General features: G+C 37.5%; 1 protein-coding gene across 8 annotated transcripts in view; it reads right to left on the bottom strand.

Annotated features, from left to right (window-relative positions):
• Positions 1–1,670: 1,670 nt before the first annotated feature.
• Positions 1,671–16,888, bottom strand: part of tmem161b (transmembrane protein 161B) — a 104,016-nt gene continuing 88,798 nt past the window's right edge. For all 8 annotated transcript variants that reach the window (XM_043708692.2, XM_043708683.2, XM_087999558.1 and 5 more), the window contains 2 exons: positions 15,787–15,883; positions 1,671–10,368 (listed from right to left, as the gene is read on the bottom strand). In XM_043708692.2, the coding sequence (XP_043564627.1) occupies positions 10,094–10,368; positions 15,787–15,883 (372 nt within the window). In that variant the 3' untranslated portion in view covers positions 1,671–10,093. The remainder of the gene's footprint in view (positions 10,369–15,786; positions 15,884–16,888) is intronic.

The following is a 16,888-nucleotide window of genomic DNA, read 5'->3' as shown; positions in this document are numbered from 1 at the left end:
AAATGGCATTTGTGGTCATTGAGGAATGGACTAGGGTGTTGTGTCCGGCAGGGTACACTCCCTGTGAAATGCAGATGGGGGAAGTGAGGGGAGAATGTGTTTGGCGGTGGCATGCTGCTGGAGTTGTCTAAAATGGTGCAGGCTTATCCTTTGAAAGCGGAAGCTGCTGAATGAAAATTAAGGGCAACGGCGACCTGATCATGCTTTTGAGAGCAATGAGAAGGGGCAAGTGTGAAAGCATGGGTCACACATTTTATTAGGAATTATGACTTTAAAACAAAAATTACTCGAAGCTGCCTAAACTTGTCTAAAACTGTCAAAATTGACTCTCCTCCAGTTTAGAACTTTAATTTTTAGATCAAGTCTATCTTTTCCACCACTATTTAAAAACTAATAGAATTATGGCCACTGGCCCCAAAGTTTGGTCCCACTGACAGCTCAGTCACCTGCCATGCCTTATTTCCCAAGAGTAGGTCAAGTTTTGCATCTTCTCTAGTAGTTATATCCACATACTGAATCAAAAAAATTCTTGTACACTCTCCACCCAAGCCCTTAACACTATGGCAGTCCCAGTCTATGTTTTGGAAGTTAAAATTTCCTACCATAACCACCCAATTATTCTTACTGATAATCAGTGTCAGATAGGAAATTGCCACAGAAAATTTGTTAGGGATTATGACTTTAAAACAAAAATCACCTGAAGCTGCAATGAATCGAGAACTTTATTGAATTTGCACAAAAATAAAATCAATCAGCCACAGTTCCACAAGCAAATTTCTTGGTGACCTTTTTTAAACCAGCACCTTTCCTGCTACGTGTTCTTCATATTATTGATAAACTTAAATCTCTATTAGGTATAAAGTTCATATTCACAAACATTGAATTATATAAAGAATTATTATACTAAGAAAAACTTGTATAACCACTGAGTACAATCCAATATTTGCCTGCGAACATATACCTAAGATTATATTCATTTCTTAAATTACTGGATTGAACAAAAACAAAACACAAAAGAGCGAGAAAACACATTCTCGAATTCAAGGCACACAACAGTATAGAAGAGATATCTTGATTTAGAAAAAAAATAATTTGATATACAGTCATGAAAGACTTACATAGATGACCACAGTTAAATCAACACATAAAAATGTGCTATAAATGATGAGATAATCAGTTTTAGTTATACAGGTTACGTGGCATGGGTCAGTTGGCTCACTTGGCTAGATGGATGGCTTGCCAACTGCATGGGTTCATTCCTGTACTGCCTGAGGTTACGATGAAAGTATGAGGTGCGGTGCCCCTCAGGTTAAACCACCAATTGTCTCCCTCACAGAGCAGCCTGATTGCCCTCTGGGACTAATGGTGACTTTAGCAAGATACTAGATGAGCATTTATACTTTCGTTTGAATAGTATCACAGGATCTTATGTCCACCTAAATACGCAGATGGGACCTCTGACAACATGCAGTATTACACTGAAGTGCCAACCTACATTACATGTTTTCAGCCTAGAGCAGAGCTTGAACTCAGAGGTATGACCATAACCAAAGCCAGGACATGCATAATTGCAGCCAAAATTATTTGAAAAGCAGTTATACTATTTTGCAAAGAATGAATCTACATTGGTTAAACTTTCAGTAATTACATTAATAAAATCTTTGAAAAAGAAACCGCTTTTGTTAAATTTGAAGACTTTAACAGAAGGCAAATACTCACACATGCTTCTTGCTATAAAGAGTAAAATGCCGCAGATATTGGAAACAAAATTAAAAAATAAAAATATTGGAAATACTCAGATCAGGCAGTATCTGTGGAAAGGTTACAAATATTACTAACTCATCAGTAACAAACTAATGAAACACTTTCTGAAATAGATAATTTTGAATTATTGTATAGAGATTTAATGCCCTTTTGATTTAATGCAAAATCAAAATGAAATCCTGGATAATCTGGATCATGTGAAACTGATATCATGCATGTATATTGCAATTTACAATGTTATAATTAAATTACTAAAATTGTGTTTGAATTCAAGGTGTAACTAAACAACCATGGGTGCTAAACTACTTGAGCTGTGGTAACCTCAGATTATATACCATTTAACTGTTAAAAACACACTTTAACTTGGTTACTGAAGAGGACTAGAAAATTTGCATCTAAAATTGGTGGACACATTTTAAAACAAAATACACTTAGATGCAAAAATCACAAATAGGTACTTTTATGGATTTGATAAAAGTGACACGTTTTAAGCAACTGCAGTTGAGTAAATGCAATGTAATACTATGATTATTAAAGATCAACTTATTTCAATTAAGAAAAGATGGTTAACAGAACCTCAAAGTGAAAGGCAGCTTAAGATTTGTGGGAGAATTTTAAAAATTCCAAACTAGGAGAGTGCACGAGAAATGGTAAACATGATAACAGCATTTTATTCCTATTTCAAGTTGCCCTAATGAAGCATTATTTTTGGTTTGATTGTGACAAAATTTCTTGATCATCCACCCAACCAAGATTGAGAATTGACTATGCCAGTTAATTTCAGAGTTACACAAGAGTTATTGCTGTGGCACATCATTTGGTTTATCAGCATTTTGTGCTAACACCTGCTTTGAGAAATGTATACATTATTATAGTTTATTTTTAACTTCAACATGTACACTGTATACAATTTTGAGCAATATCTTTCATAACCCACTGGTGTATTAGTGTATTCATTAACCAGACATAAGTGGGTCTTCCAGACATGAGTGAAATACATGGAATATGATTCACAAAGTTTATTTTTATATATGGTACTACTGTTTTATGTTTTGCTCATAACTGTATCTAAATCATGTTTATACTTGACAAGTGAACATCTCTCAATTAACTCTGAATTATTTTCTTCAGACTGTATTTATCCATTTAATGACTAAAATGGTACTGCGACTAGCCAAAATCTTTTCAGAAGCAGCAATTGTCAAATAAGAACTTGGATTTACATGGTACCTTCCGTGACTAAATTATATCAGGATATCTTCAAAAGGCAATGAGATACCTTTGAAGCGATGTTACAGTTTTAATATTGGAACTGCAGAAGTTACGCATGGCAAGCTCATGAAAACAGAGATAATGACCTGATAATTTGTTTATTGTTGAGGAATAAATTTTGTCCAGGATACCAGTGAGAGCTCCACTGATTTTCTTTGAATAGTACAATGGGGCCTTTTACCTCAACGTGAAAGAGAGGAAGTCTGTTTTATGTAAGATACTTGTAACAATGCTACTGAACACAAATGCGTTCCAGTGGCACTCTCTGCCTTCTTCTGTAAGGTACAGACAAACCACATCTGTTGTGCTGTCTCCACCTGATCAAGCGCAATGTTTTCATTCTGCTCCACTGTCTCTTTCTCAGCCCACTCTTCAAACCACCCCAATGCTTTTGACGGTCCTGCAGCCTGTATTTATATCAGACAATTGACACTGCTAGAATATTGGTCAACAGTCAGCTGCTCAGTTGGATGTTGAAAATTGCTATTGTAAATTAGTACATGCAAAGGCTACGAGAAAAATATGAAGGGGATTATTTTGGAAAACAGCCATGATAAATCAATACATTTTTGAGTAAACATATTTTAATTTAACAAAATACTTGAAATGTTTTGCAAACTAAATTCTATGCTAATGTTTTATTTGACTAATAGTATTTTTCCCTATAGTGACATATGCTCCAATGATTAAAACTTTTACTGGCAAATGACTTATTCATTGAAGCAGATTCCACTATCATTGCATGGATTCAGCTATTGTAACTCTTTTAAGTTCAGTAGCTTGTTTTAAAAGAAAAGGCATGTGATGGTTTTAGTCATTATGCTGCATTTTAGAATAATCACTAGCAATAACTATACCTTTACCTCAGTTTAGATTAGATTACTTACAGCGTGGAAACAGGCCCTTCGTCCCAACAAGTCCACACCGACCTTCAGAAGAGTAACCCACCCCAACCCATTCTCTACTTTTACGGCAATTTAGCATGGCCAATTCTCCTAAACTGCACATCTTTGGAATGTGGGAGGAAACCCATGCAGACACGGGGAGAATGTGCAAACTCGACACAGTTGCCGGAGGCGGGAATTGAACCCAGGTCTCTGGCGCTGTGAGGCAGTAGTGCTAACCATTGTGCCACCATGCCACCCAGAGAATAGATTGGGTTGGGATATCTGGTCGGCATGGATGAGTTGAACCGAAGGGTCTGTTTCTATGCTGTACATCTCTGTGACTCTATGATCACAGCAATTAGATTAGATTACTTACAGTGTGGAAATAGGCCCTTCGGCCCAACAAGTCCACACTGACCCTCCGAAGAGCAACCAACCCAGACCCATTCCTCTACATTTACCCCTTCACTAATACTACAGGCAAACTCCACACAGACAGTTGCCTGAGGCAGGAATTGAACCCGGGTCCCTGAGGCTGTGAGGTAGCAGTGCTAACCACTGTGCCACCGTGCCGCCCATAAGGCTAACAGATGAGGATAGGAAAATATAGTAAGGTCTTTCATTGTGTTCACGGTTTGTTCATTAACTGTTGCTATTTGCTGATACTTTTAACTGGGCACAACATGTATGCAAAAAAAAATGCTCGTTTTATTGCCTTGTATTTTAATCAATGTTTTAAATACAGAATTCAATTCTAAATTTTATAACGGATGAAACACATTGCCATTGCTCCTCATTGACAGATTCTTACAACATAACTTAGAAAAAACAAAGCTGCTTGTGTAACCACATCCCAATTTTAAACATGCAAATACAAGAATAATATACAAATATAAAAGGAAAACTCATTCAAATAATATTTGGTATCTATAAATAATTTTAAAAACTCTACCCCATTCTGAATCTCAGGCCAATTATGTGTTATAGCGAAACCTGACCACCTTGACATTTCTCCAAGTCCAATATTTATCAACTTAACAAATCTGAGTCAGACAGCCACCAACTGATACAATTACAACCACTTTAAGGTAAGGAGCAGAAGGTTTAGAGGAGATATGAAGAAAAACCTTTCACCTCCAGAGGGAGGTGGTGGGAATCTGAAACTCACTGCTTGTAAGAATGGTAGAGATGGAAAACCCTCATTAAGTACAGCAAACTTTTTAATTCACCAGCACCTATGGGACTAGAAGTGTGCCGGTTGATCAAAGGTAAAAATACACAAATTAATAGTAGAAACATAATGTGGAGGTATGCATATCACTTATATACCGTACTTAACAGCATAAATCACTTAATGCAAATTTTTCTTTAATAAAACTGCTCAGTCACACCAACTGATTACTCAGACATGGCAGAGATCACGATAATACAGTTGTATTATACCTTCCGGTTATTCAGCTATTGACAGTGCTGGTTCATGAGGTGGTTAAAACAAAGTTTGCTGTATTTAGATGTGATGCCAAGGCATACAAGGTTATGGATCAATTGCTGAAAAAGAGCATTAAAATAGTTAGAAGATTGCTTTAAACTGATGCAGATGTGATGGGCAGAAGGTCCTTTTTGTTGTGCAATAGAAATCTGAACTATGTAGTCATTTTTAATTTATCTTGTAATGTGGACATTGAAAACAAGGCAAAATTTATTGCGCATGTCTTGCTTCACCAAGACAGACAACAGTTGAATAACTTCCTGAATCATTTTTATATTTTTTGCAGCAGTTTGATATAACTTGGTGGCTTGCAAGTTAAGAGTCAGTCATATTTGATGTGTGTTCAGTCACATACAGGTCAGACCAGAGAATGACAATAGTGAACTGATCGGATTTTTACAAATCAAAACCCCCTGCAATTTCATGCACACAACTTTTGATTTTTGCTCAGGTTTGATTTTATAAAATATAAAATTGAATTAAATGATTGAATTGGAGCTTATATTTTCTGAATTATTAGTTCAGGTCTCTGGATTACTAGCCACTTCAATTGAATACTTTCAATCAATAATGCTCCTAAGCTATGCAGCCACACAACAGCCAACTCTTGTTCTGTGAAAAATATACTTACTGCGTGATCAAAGAAAACAATTTAAATGGACCATATACTGGGGGAAAAAAGGCCATTCACCAGTAAATTTTAGAAGACACATTCAATTTACTTATTTTATAGTAGAAACAATGATAAACCTGTGCTAAATGAGCATTTACAGGCATGATTTTGGTTTGATTTAGAACAGGAATCCAAGGAATATTACCTTGATTTAAAGAACATGTATCTTAAGTAACCAGTTCCCCAAGGTGACCAATTTACACTGGTTTAAACTGCAACATATATCTTATACTAAGCAACACCATCACATATGCACCAGAAAACAAATTTGCTGTTGTATTCAAATCAATAAAAGTGATTTATTAAAAAGAAAGGCAACATGTCCGTGGAGTACAATGTTGCACTAACTAAACATCAAGTGTAACTCTACAATCTGTAGAAAGGCCTCACACATTTAATGTTGGCTATGGATAGTTAACCACGTGCCACAGATTACCTAATTACATATTTATGTTTAGTATGCAAACTTCAGGACCATAATTTAAAACTATACATGTTCAAATGCTCTCCTCGAATTTTGACCTTACTGTGAAGCCTTCACCAGGATAAGTCAAAATTTGATACTGAAATTCAGTGTACACAGAGAGATTTAAAGTCCTCAATGTGCGTCACTGAATTTACAGTCCTTGTTTAATTACAGCTCACCTTCACTTATGAATTCCATCGCAGGTGTACAACTAAAAAGATGGGATTTCACTTTTGTGATAGCCATACTATGTGAGGTGCTTTCTTAATGACTAAATTAGAAACCTTAAGCTGAGGGTAGGTGTGCCTTAATTCCTGTAGCTCTCCTACAGTACTGTGACAGTGGTCAGCAAACATTTGAAAAGTGGATTACCTGACCAAATGCAAACTACATTAGCCCATAGCTTTTGAAAGAAAGAGCAGTTAATGATTATTTATTACGTTGCCAGTAATGCATACAAAATTTTGCTATTACTTATGTCTTTTTGTATTATAGCTTGAAACAGAAATTGATAAATAACTATACAATTTTGATTATAGAGATCAATTTGCAATAACAAATAGTTAAATCAATCAATTTTAATTTCAAGAATGACAACTGTTCCATTAGTATGGCCATACTTCCTTCAAACTTATGAGGTCAATAAAACAGTCGCATTCACTGAGTAAGATGTTAGTAGAATTTTAAAAAAAGATGAAAGGGCCAATTTTTTGTGTAGGAAGAAAATGAGCAGTTTTTTTCTCATCTCTCTGCTCAATGCAGGTAAAGTGACATGACTGCTATTTTCACTAAAGGTAAGAAAGCAGGAAAGTCCAAAGTTTATCTTGATCAGAATGGGGATTCAACTTCATATTTTTGGTTTCAGCCTAATCCACTAGCGAAATGAAAGAATCACATTCCTGCAACAACTATTACAACCTAATATTAAGTGTAACAAGCATTCAGGATTCATTATAAATGGTCAGATGAGCATATGCTCTGCTTTTTTGGCACTTCATTCTACAAACAAAAGTCCAACATTACCTTCCTGATGATTTCAAGTTTTGTTTTTGCATTCACTATAAATGTTTTACATATAAAAATTAAATGTAAAGTTGAACTTGCTGGTTAAAGGAAGCATTGCTTAAAATGGATTGGTATTGTGACCAGTGATGTATCAAGAGACTTACTTTGAAAAAATATGGATAAAACTAATTTTGTACTTTCTGACCAGATTATGATGTCTTAATCAGAATCATTCAAAGATGCTATAACAATCTGTACTTTAAAATGACAAAATCCAATAAGATTATCAGAAGCTTAAAATCAATTCCTTATTTACATGTCTTCGGTAACTGGATTAAAATCTACACCTTGAGGATTATTTAACAACGTCCAGCAATACAATAGTTAATGAGAAAATAAATGCGAATTTAGACAGCAACAAATATACAAGGCAAGTGTATGATAACAAAATAAAGGGAAAAGCTAACTGCCATATTAATCGTTAGAGCGTACACAAGAAAATGCAATTTGTTTGTATCACCATTGAATTTCAGCACAATAGGGGGTAATGAAATCATCAACTTTTATAGACTATTGATTGTTAAAACATCTTTGAATGTCATTTTAAAGAAATTCAAAGTTAACTGTCATATCTTTGTACTGTTCAACATTCTTAAAATGTTGAAATTGGAATGGAAACATTAGTTCACTATCAAGTAACTAATGCAGAATGGTTTAATTACACTAGTCTTAATCATGTGAAACGCACAATAACTACTTGCTTAATATTACTCAATCATTTGTGGTGTTTTGGTATATGAAAACTATTATATAATTGCAACACATTTTGATTGGTATTGAAGTGCATTGAAAAAAAAAATAAAGATTTCATTTATCATGCAACTTTGTCTAAAATAAAAATCAGAATTTGGCAGCAGATTATATTGTGAAGAAGTTCAGCTGCTGCAAAATCAAACAAGCAAAAAAATTCAATATTCAGCAAAGAATGACTCATTCACTAGATATGACAGTGTTAAGTAAGAATTGGGGAGCATCTTTCCATTTAATGCATAGTTGATGTGCTTTATAAACACATGCTTCCTGTATTCATACAGCCAGAGTGTCAGTTCTGTGGTACTGCAAGGCTTGTTCAGACAATACCAAAGCAATAAGCTCTGAAAAAACATCACCGTACAGCAAGCAATAAATCAAGCTTTCTTACAGCTATAACCACAAATTCAAATAAATTTGTTCCCTTAAAAGTCTGAAATATTTAACTTTTACTGTAATATACAGTAGTTATACTTAGATTCCAACTGCAAAGTGGAATGCCACCTTCACACTGAACAATTCTGGATTGCCCAACAGAAGGATAAACATGACTGATTTTAACTTATGGCTCAGTTTTAGGAATCTGACAATTTTTTTTATTACTCAACTAGATTTGCTTACCATCATTAGTTCAAAATTTGCAACCATTTAAAAGTCAACCCATCAAGCTATATTCAAAGATCCTATGGGATTAGCACAGATACAACAAGGCCCATATACACTTGGGAGGTGAAGAAAATCTTTTCTTTTGTGGAGGGATCAATGACCATGGATATATTTCAAAAGCAGAAGATTTATAGGGATGAGAGAATAAGATTTTAGGCCCAGAGGGTGGTGGCAATCTGGAACTCACCGCCTGTGAAGGCAGTACAGCAGAAACCCTCATAACATTTAAGAAGTATTTAGATGCACATTTGCAATATCAAGGCATACAAGGCTATGGGCAAAGAGTTAGAAAATGTGGTTAGAATAGTTAAGTGGCTGTTTTTGACTGGTGTAGACTAAATGGGCCAAAGAGCCTTCTGCAATGATGTAGATCTCAATGCTTCTATAACTTAAAAAAGGGAAGAGATTACCTTCCCATTTATGTTTACATAACTACATTTCTGAAATTGATAAACAGGGTCCGGTTATATGCATATTGAAAAATACTGAAAGGCAACAAAATGGTGATATGCAAATTAAACCTTACATTAGCCAGACTAGTGTTTTGCAAAGTTAATTGCAATAGATGCATTATGTTGCTTTTCTACTCCTTCGCTAAATTTTGACTATACTTGAAATTTAGAAACTCATTTTGTAGTTTCACAGCAAATTCAAATATATTAGTAAAGATGGGAATTTAAGATGATCAAAGTTTAACCTAATTCATAGCTATACCATTGTTTCTGTCCTACAGGTTTACCAATCAAATAGGGTAAGTCATTTTATGTTGATAACCTCCAGTAATCCCAAAGTCCCATCAAAGTGATAAATGACCTATCTATGATTAGAAACACAACATCACTTCTGTTTTTAGTTTTCAAACTGTTAAGACATTTATTCACCCTGAGACCCAGAGGAAGCATTTGAAGTGAGCAGGTTTATCTGTGCTCTGTGCATCAGCGATCTGTTGTTTCCAAAATGGTTTGAAGTTTTCTTTTTGTTCTAACCCCAAAGAAGTGACTTTGACTTTAGGTTCAAATCTAGAGGAGTATTTTGAAGTCCAGCTTTATTATGCCCGTCATTTATGCAACTGTTAGGTAATGATGATAGAAAAGACCGAAAAGACTTGTGGAAAACAGGCAAGCTGCAATCCACCAAGTTAGAAAGGAGAGCAGACCTCGGAACAGTAATGGAGTGAAAACGTTTTGCAGACCACCCAAAGCTACTGTTATTTGTGTAACTGTTAGCTTCTTATTTTCATTAGCGTTAATAGTAGTTGAATGGTCAGTACTGGTTGCTTCAGCAATCTCCGTAGGAGACACGCAAGTCTCTGAGACGACACCCCAGGAATGGTTACCTGTTTCAAGAAATATAAATGAAACATCAGTTTGTTTACCATGTTTTCTGCTGAGCTTTCAAACCTTTGCCCAAACCCATGAGACAGGACATTTCAAAAATAAAAGGAAAGGAAGGCATAACAAACATGTGCACCCTGCAAACCCAAATACAACAAGGTCTTTACTTCTCCAACATCCCCATCCTTCAAGAAGGAAACATTTTGAGCGAACCCATCATTGATTAAAACTGGCAATTCTGACAGATGGATGCGAGTGACTGATAGGTTTATAGAAATGTAGGAACTAGGAGCAGGAGTAAATCACCTGGCTTTTGAGCCAGTATGATCAATATGATCATGGCCCGTCCTCTATCTCAACCCCATATTCCCAATTTCCTCTTATACCTCTTGATGTCTTTAAAAGCTAAAGATCTATTTCTTGCTTCCTTGAATGTATCAGTGACTTGGCCTCCACAATGTTCTATGGTATAGAATTCCACATGTTTATATCCTTTGAGTGAAGACATTTTTCTTCATCTCAGTCCAAAATATTCTACCCTGCATGAGTAAACTGTGTCCCATTTTTATTTGAAAAGGAAAACATGGCCTTCTCTACATGCACTCTTACCATTGTTCCCTCCCTAAGTATTGATGTTCCCGCCTTTTTGTGCACTGCTGCCCTTCTCTATCTCTACTAATGATGATATTCCCACCATCTCCTTCACACTATGCTGCGTTTCCACTGCCTTCTCACACATTTACTGTTGCCACAAGCTCCATTCCCATGTTATTGCTGCTATTTCCTTTCGCTATGTACCATTGCTACTACATTCTCTCTGTGCACATTTGCCTTTACTTAGAAAAACAAAAGTTTTTTGCCAAACTTCTTTCTTTAAATTGCAAGATAACTTTAAAAATATAAAAGTTATACATAATATAGTCCAAAGGAGATGGAATGTTTCAACATTAAATACAATTCCACCAGCTGCTAAATTCATTCAGACTAACACAATTTTCATTATAGCTCATTTTAAGATGATTCTCAGCAGCTAAAGAGTGCTATCTGCATCCCACCGAATCAAACATTACTCAGAAAGGCAGCAAAAACTAGAAATCAAATACAGTAGTAAGAACAGCACGAGTACTACCACAAGAAATTCGAAATGTAATCAACCAACAGAGGGCACTCTCATTCTTGTTAGCAATGGAGCAAATAGTCTCAAAGTCTTGCCCTTTCTAAGTATTATTAGAAAGATAGCAAATCTTTTCAATGTGTTTAAACATATTGTTTATTAAAAAATAATAGCGACTGCCTAAAACTTTTAGAGATTCATTTAGCCTTCCTCAAACAAAACAGCAGAATACCTTATGGCAGAAACTTTCAGGCATATTTAGCTTATCCTTTTTAAGAAAAAAATACCTCCCACCGTTTCCCAGTTTTCCTTCAACTTGAAAAACTACCAACTTAATTATGCCATGGCATGGATGCTAGCAGCCATCCAACAGCATGTGTAAACCAGCAGTCTATATGCTGTAGAAGCATCAAGAACAAGATCAAAACAAAAAGTTTGACCTTCACGTAGGCACAATTACCAACATGGTACAGGAGACTGTGAATCTAAGTATTAACATTTGAGTTGTTTATTCCCATAATCACTGCACTGGCTAAAATCAGGAATGAAACATGGATGAGTACAGTTTCGTTTGGCTAAACACCAAACTAGATCATGTCTTCACCAAATGAAGCATCAGGGGAACAAAATTCACATGAAGTGCAAAAGCAGTATATTATAGGAACTTAGGAACAGAAGGGGGCCAATTCAACCCCTCAAGCCTGATTCTCCATTCAGTCAGATCATGCCTGCTCTGTTATCTAACTTCATATATCTGCCTTTGGCCCATATCCCATAATACTTTTGCTTAACAAAAATGTATCTATCCCGCACTAATTGATAGCATCAACTGCTATTTAAAGAACAAAGAAAATTTACAGCCCAGGAACAGGCCCTTCGGCCCTCCAAGCCTGAGCCGATCCAAATGTCGCCCAATTCCTAAGCACCTGTATCCCTCTGCTCCCCACCTACTCATGCATCTGTCCAGATGCATCTTAAATGAATCTACTGTGTCTGCCTCTACTACCTCTGCTGGCAACACGTTCCAGGCACCTACCACCTTCTGTATAAAGTACTTGCCGTGTGTATCCCCCTTAAACATTTCACCTCTCACCTTGAAAGCGTGACCTCTTGTTATTGAATCCTTCACCCTGGGAAAATGCTTATCTCTATCTACTCTGTCTATACCCTTCATGATTTTGTAGACCTCATTCAGGTCCCCCCTCAATCTCTTTTTTCCGAATGAAAACAAACCTAACTACTCAACCTCTCTTCATAGCTAGCACCTTCCGTACCAGGCAACATCTTTGTAAACCTTCTCTACACCCTCTCCAAAGCGTCCACATCCTTTTGGTAATATGGGGACCAGAACTGTACACAGTATTTCAAATGCAGCTGAACCAATGTCGTGTACAATTTTAACATGACTTGCCAGCTCTTATACTCAATACCCCGTCCGATGAAAGCAAGCATACCACATGTCTTCTTGACCACTCTATCCACCTGTGCAGCCACCTTCAGGGTATAATGAACCTGAACTCACCAACTTTTCCCAAGGCACTTCCATTTACGATATAATTCGCTCTGAATTAAACTTCCCAAAATGCATCACCTCATATTTGCCTGGATTAAACTCCATTTGCCACTTCTCCGCCCAACTCTCCAGTCTATCTATATTCTCCTGTATTCTTTGACAGTCCCTTATGCTTTCTGCTACTCCACCAATCTTCGTATCATCTGCAAACTTGCTGATCATACAACAGTGTCCTCTTCCAGGTCATTTATGCATATCACAAACAACAGTGGCCCCAGCACTGATCCCTGTGGAACACCACTGGTCACCTTTCTCCATTTCGAGAAACTCCCTTCAACTACCACTCTCTGCATCCTGTTGCTCAACCAGTTCTTTATCCACCTAGCTAGAATTCCCTGCACACGTGACTTCACTTTATTAGTTAACCATGGGGAATCTTATCAAACACCTTACTAAAGCTTATATATATGACATCTACAGCCCTTCCTTCATCTCCCAACTTGGTCACTTCCTCAAAGAACTCTATTAAGTTGGTAAGGCACGATTTCTCCCCACCCCCACAAAACCATGTTGCCTATCACTGATAAGCCCATTCCTTTCTAAATATAAATAGATTATATCCCTTAGTACTTTATCCAGCCTGACGTCAGACTCACTGGTCTGTAGTTACCTGGAATATCCCTACTACTTTTCTTGTATAGGGAGACAACACGAGCAACCCTCCAGTCCTCCGGCACCTCACCTGTGTTTAAGGAAGCTACAAAGATATGTCAGGGCCCCAGCTATTTCCTTTCTTGCCTCCCTCAGCAACCTGGGATAGATCCTATCCGGTCCTGGGGATTTGTCCACCTTAATAACCTCTAGTCTACTCAACACATCTTCCCTACTTATATCAACTTGATCCAGAGTTATCAAACTTTATCTCTAATTTCAACATTCATCATTTAGATTTAGATTTAGATTACTTACAGTGTGGAAACAGGCCCTTCGGCCCTACAAGTCCACACCGCCCCGCCGAAGCGCAACCCACCCATACCCCTACATTTACCCCTTACCTAACACTACGGGCAATTTAGCATGTCCAATTCACCTGACCTGCACATCTTTGGACTGTGGGAGGAAACCGGAGCACCCGGAGGAAACCCACGCAGACACGGGGAGAACGTGCAAACTCCACACAGTCAGTCACTTGAGGCGGGAATCGAACCCGGGTCTCGAGCGCTGTGAGGCAGCAGTGCTAACCACTGTGCCACCGTGCCGCCCACAATGTCCCTCTCCTCAGTGACACTGATGCAAAGTAATCATTCAGAATCTCACACATTCTCTCCAGGTTCAACACACAGCCTTCCTTCATTACCCTTCAGTGGACCAATACTTTCTCTAGTTACCCACTTGCTCCTTATAGAAGAACAAAAGGCTTTGATTCTCCTTAATTCTGCTCACTAAAGCTATTTCATGACCCCTTTTATCCTGCTTGACTCCTCGTTTAAAACTGGTTCTACTCTTCCGATATTCCTTCAAGGTCCATTCTGTTCTTAGCTACCTGGACCTATGTACACTTCCCTTTTCCTCACGGCTAGTCATACGATTGTGACTGTCATCCACAGTTCACGAATCTTGCCTTTCCTATCCTTTGCTTGCAGCGGGACATGCCTATCCTGCACTATCTTTGAAAGCTTCCCACATATCAAAAGTGGACTTCCCTTCAAATAGCTGTGTTCCATCCACATTTCCCAGCTCTTGCCTAATTGTGAAATAATTGGCCTTGGCCCAGTTTAGTACTCTTCCCTTAGGACCACACTCATTTTTGTCTACGAGTATTATAAAACTTACAGAATTGTGGCCACTCTTCCCAACGAAATCTCCCACCTCAACTTCTACAACCTGGCCTCCTCATTCCCCAACACCAGGTCCAATATGGCCTCTTCCCTCAACAGACTATTGACATTCTGCTCCAGAAAGCTCTCCTGGACGCTTCTTAGAAATTCTGCCCCATCCAGACCTCTGACACTAAGTGTATCCCATCAATATGGGGAAAATTAAAATCTCCCATCACTACTACCCTGTTGCCTCTACATCTTTCCATAATCTGCTTATGTATTTGTTCTTCTACCTTACGCTCAATGTTGGGTGATCTATAATACAGCTCCAACAATGTAACTGCACCCTTCTTATTTCTCAGCGTCTTACCTAGTCTTTTCTAGTTAATAACTTGATGACTTGCAACAGATCATCCTTTAATCTTCTAAATTCTAGAGGAAACAGGCTTAATGTGTATGATATCTCCTCAAAATTTAACCCCTGAAGTCCAGGTATTGTTCTTGTAAACCTACATTGTACTCCTTCCAAAGCCAATATATCCTTCCTAGGGTGTGCTGCTCAGATCTACTCTTAGTATTCTAAGTGGGCTCTTACTAGGGTCTTGTGTAGCAGCAGCATAACTTCTGCATTCTTTTACTCCTGTCCTCTAGATATAAAAACCTGCATTCCATAAGCCTTATTGATTATTTTCTGCATTTTAAAGATCTATGCATCTGAATTTCCAAGTCACATTGGACATCCACTCTATTTAACTTCGTTCCATCTAGCAAATACCCTGATCTATCCTTTTCTGGTCCAAAATGGATAATCTTACACTTGCTTACATTGAACTCCATCTGTCAAAGCTTTGCCAATTCACCTAGTCTATCAATATTTTTTTGAAAATTTATGCCATCACCTTCACTGACTATAATACCACTTATACAGAGAAAATAAAGTTGAGCAGAAAATGAACTCATAATTTGCACTCACCCAGGGTTTTTAAAAGTAGCGTTGTATGAAGAAGCATAATCATAGGTGCTACATACTGAAGTGCAATCACGCAAAGATAGTAGAAAACCCGGGCAACCTTCAAGCAGAGAAAACAAAAGTTATTTAATTAACTTCAATATGCTGCTTCCTAAAACAGCTCTTCAAGCTCTAGCAAATGGTGAAAGCAAAACCAAGCAACCAGGATTTGTTTGCTAAAATGTTAAGTCATGTTGGTCTATACTAATTTTCATCAAATTTCCTTTCAGGTGAGATGATAAAACAAGACATATTAAAGGCTCTATCAAGTTGACAGAAATGAAATAATTGCTTTTATTACTTCTGGTGAAACCCAAACTGGGGACACAGTGAGCAGGTTAATATGAAGCAAGTGTTATTTGTTAGCACTGTTGATGATCCTGTCCATCACTTTATTGATGATTGAGAGCAGATTGATGAGAGGCAATTGGCCAGGTTGAATAGGTTTTGGTTTTTGAATGTGAGACACACCTAGGCAATTATCCACATTATCAGGTAAATACCAATGTTATAGCTATACGAGAACAGATTGGCTAGGAGTGCAGCAATGTTTTGGAGCATACATCTTCAATACTATTGCTGGAAGGTTGGCAGGACCCATGGCCTTTGCAGTATCCAGTGTCTCAGCCATTTCCTAATATTGGGTAGGGTGAATCAATTTGGCTGAAGATCTGAATCTATAATGCTGAGGACATCTGGAGGAGGCCAATATGGATCATCCACTCAGCACGTCCAGCAGAAGGGTGCATCAAATGTTTCAGCCTTATCTTTTCCATTGATATTTTGAGCTCTCCATCATTGGGAATGGGGATATTTACGGAGTCTCCTCCGCCAGCGAGTTGTTTAATTGTCCACCAATACTGACGACGGGATATGGCAAGACCGTAGAACTTTGATCTGTAGAATCGGTTTTTGGCATGTAAGTCGTCCTGTTTTGTCACTTCACCAAGTTGACGTCTCATTTTTAGGTATCCTTGTGCTGCCCCTGGCACATAATCCTGTACTCTTCATTGAACCAGGTTGATCATCTGAGCTGAAGGTCATGATAGTGTGAGGGATTTGCAGG

The sequence above is a fragment of the Chiloscyllium plagiosum genome, unplaced genomic scaffold, assembly GCF_037043375.1.
Source record: "Chiloscyllium plagiosum isolate Xiang-an unplaced genomic scaffold, Cpla_swu_hap1 HiC_scaffold_2, whole genome shotgun sequence".
NCBI lineage: Eukaryota > Metazoa > Chordata > Chondrichthyes > Orectolobiformes > Hemiscylliidae > Chiloscyllium > Chiloscyllium plagiosum.
Note: the sequence above shows the minus strand (reverse complement) of the source record. Positions and strands in the feature narration are given on the sequence as shown.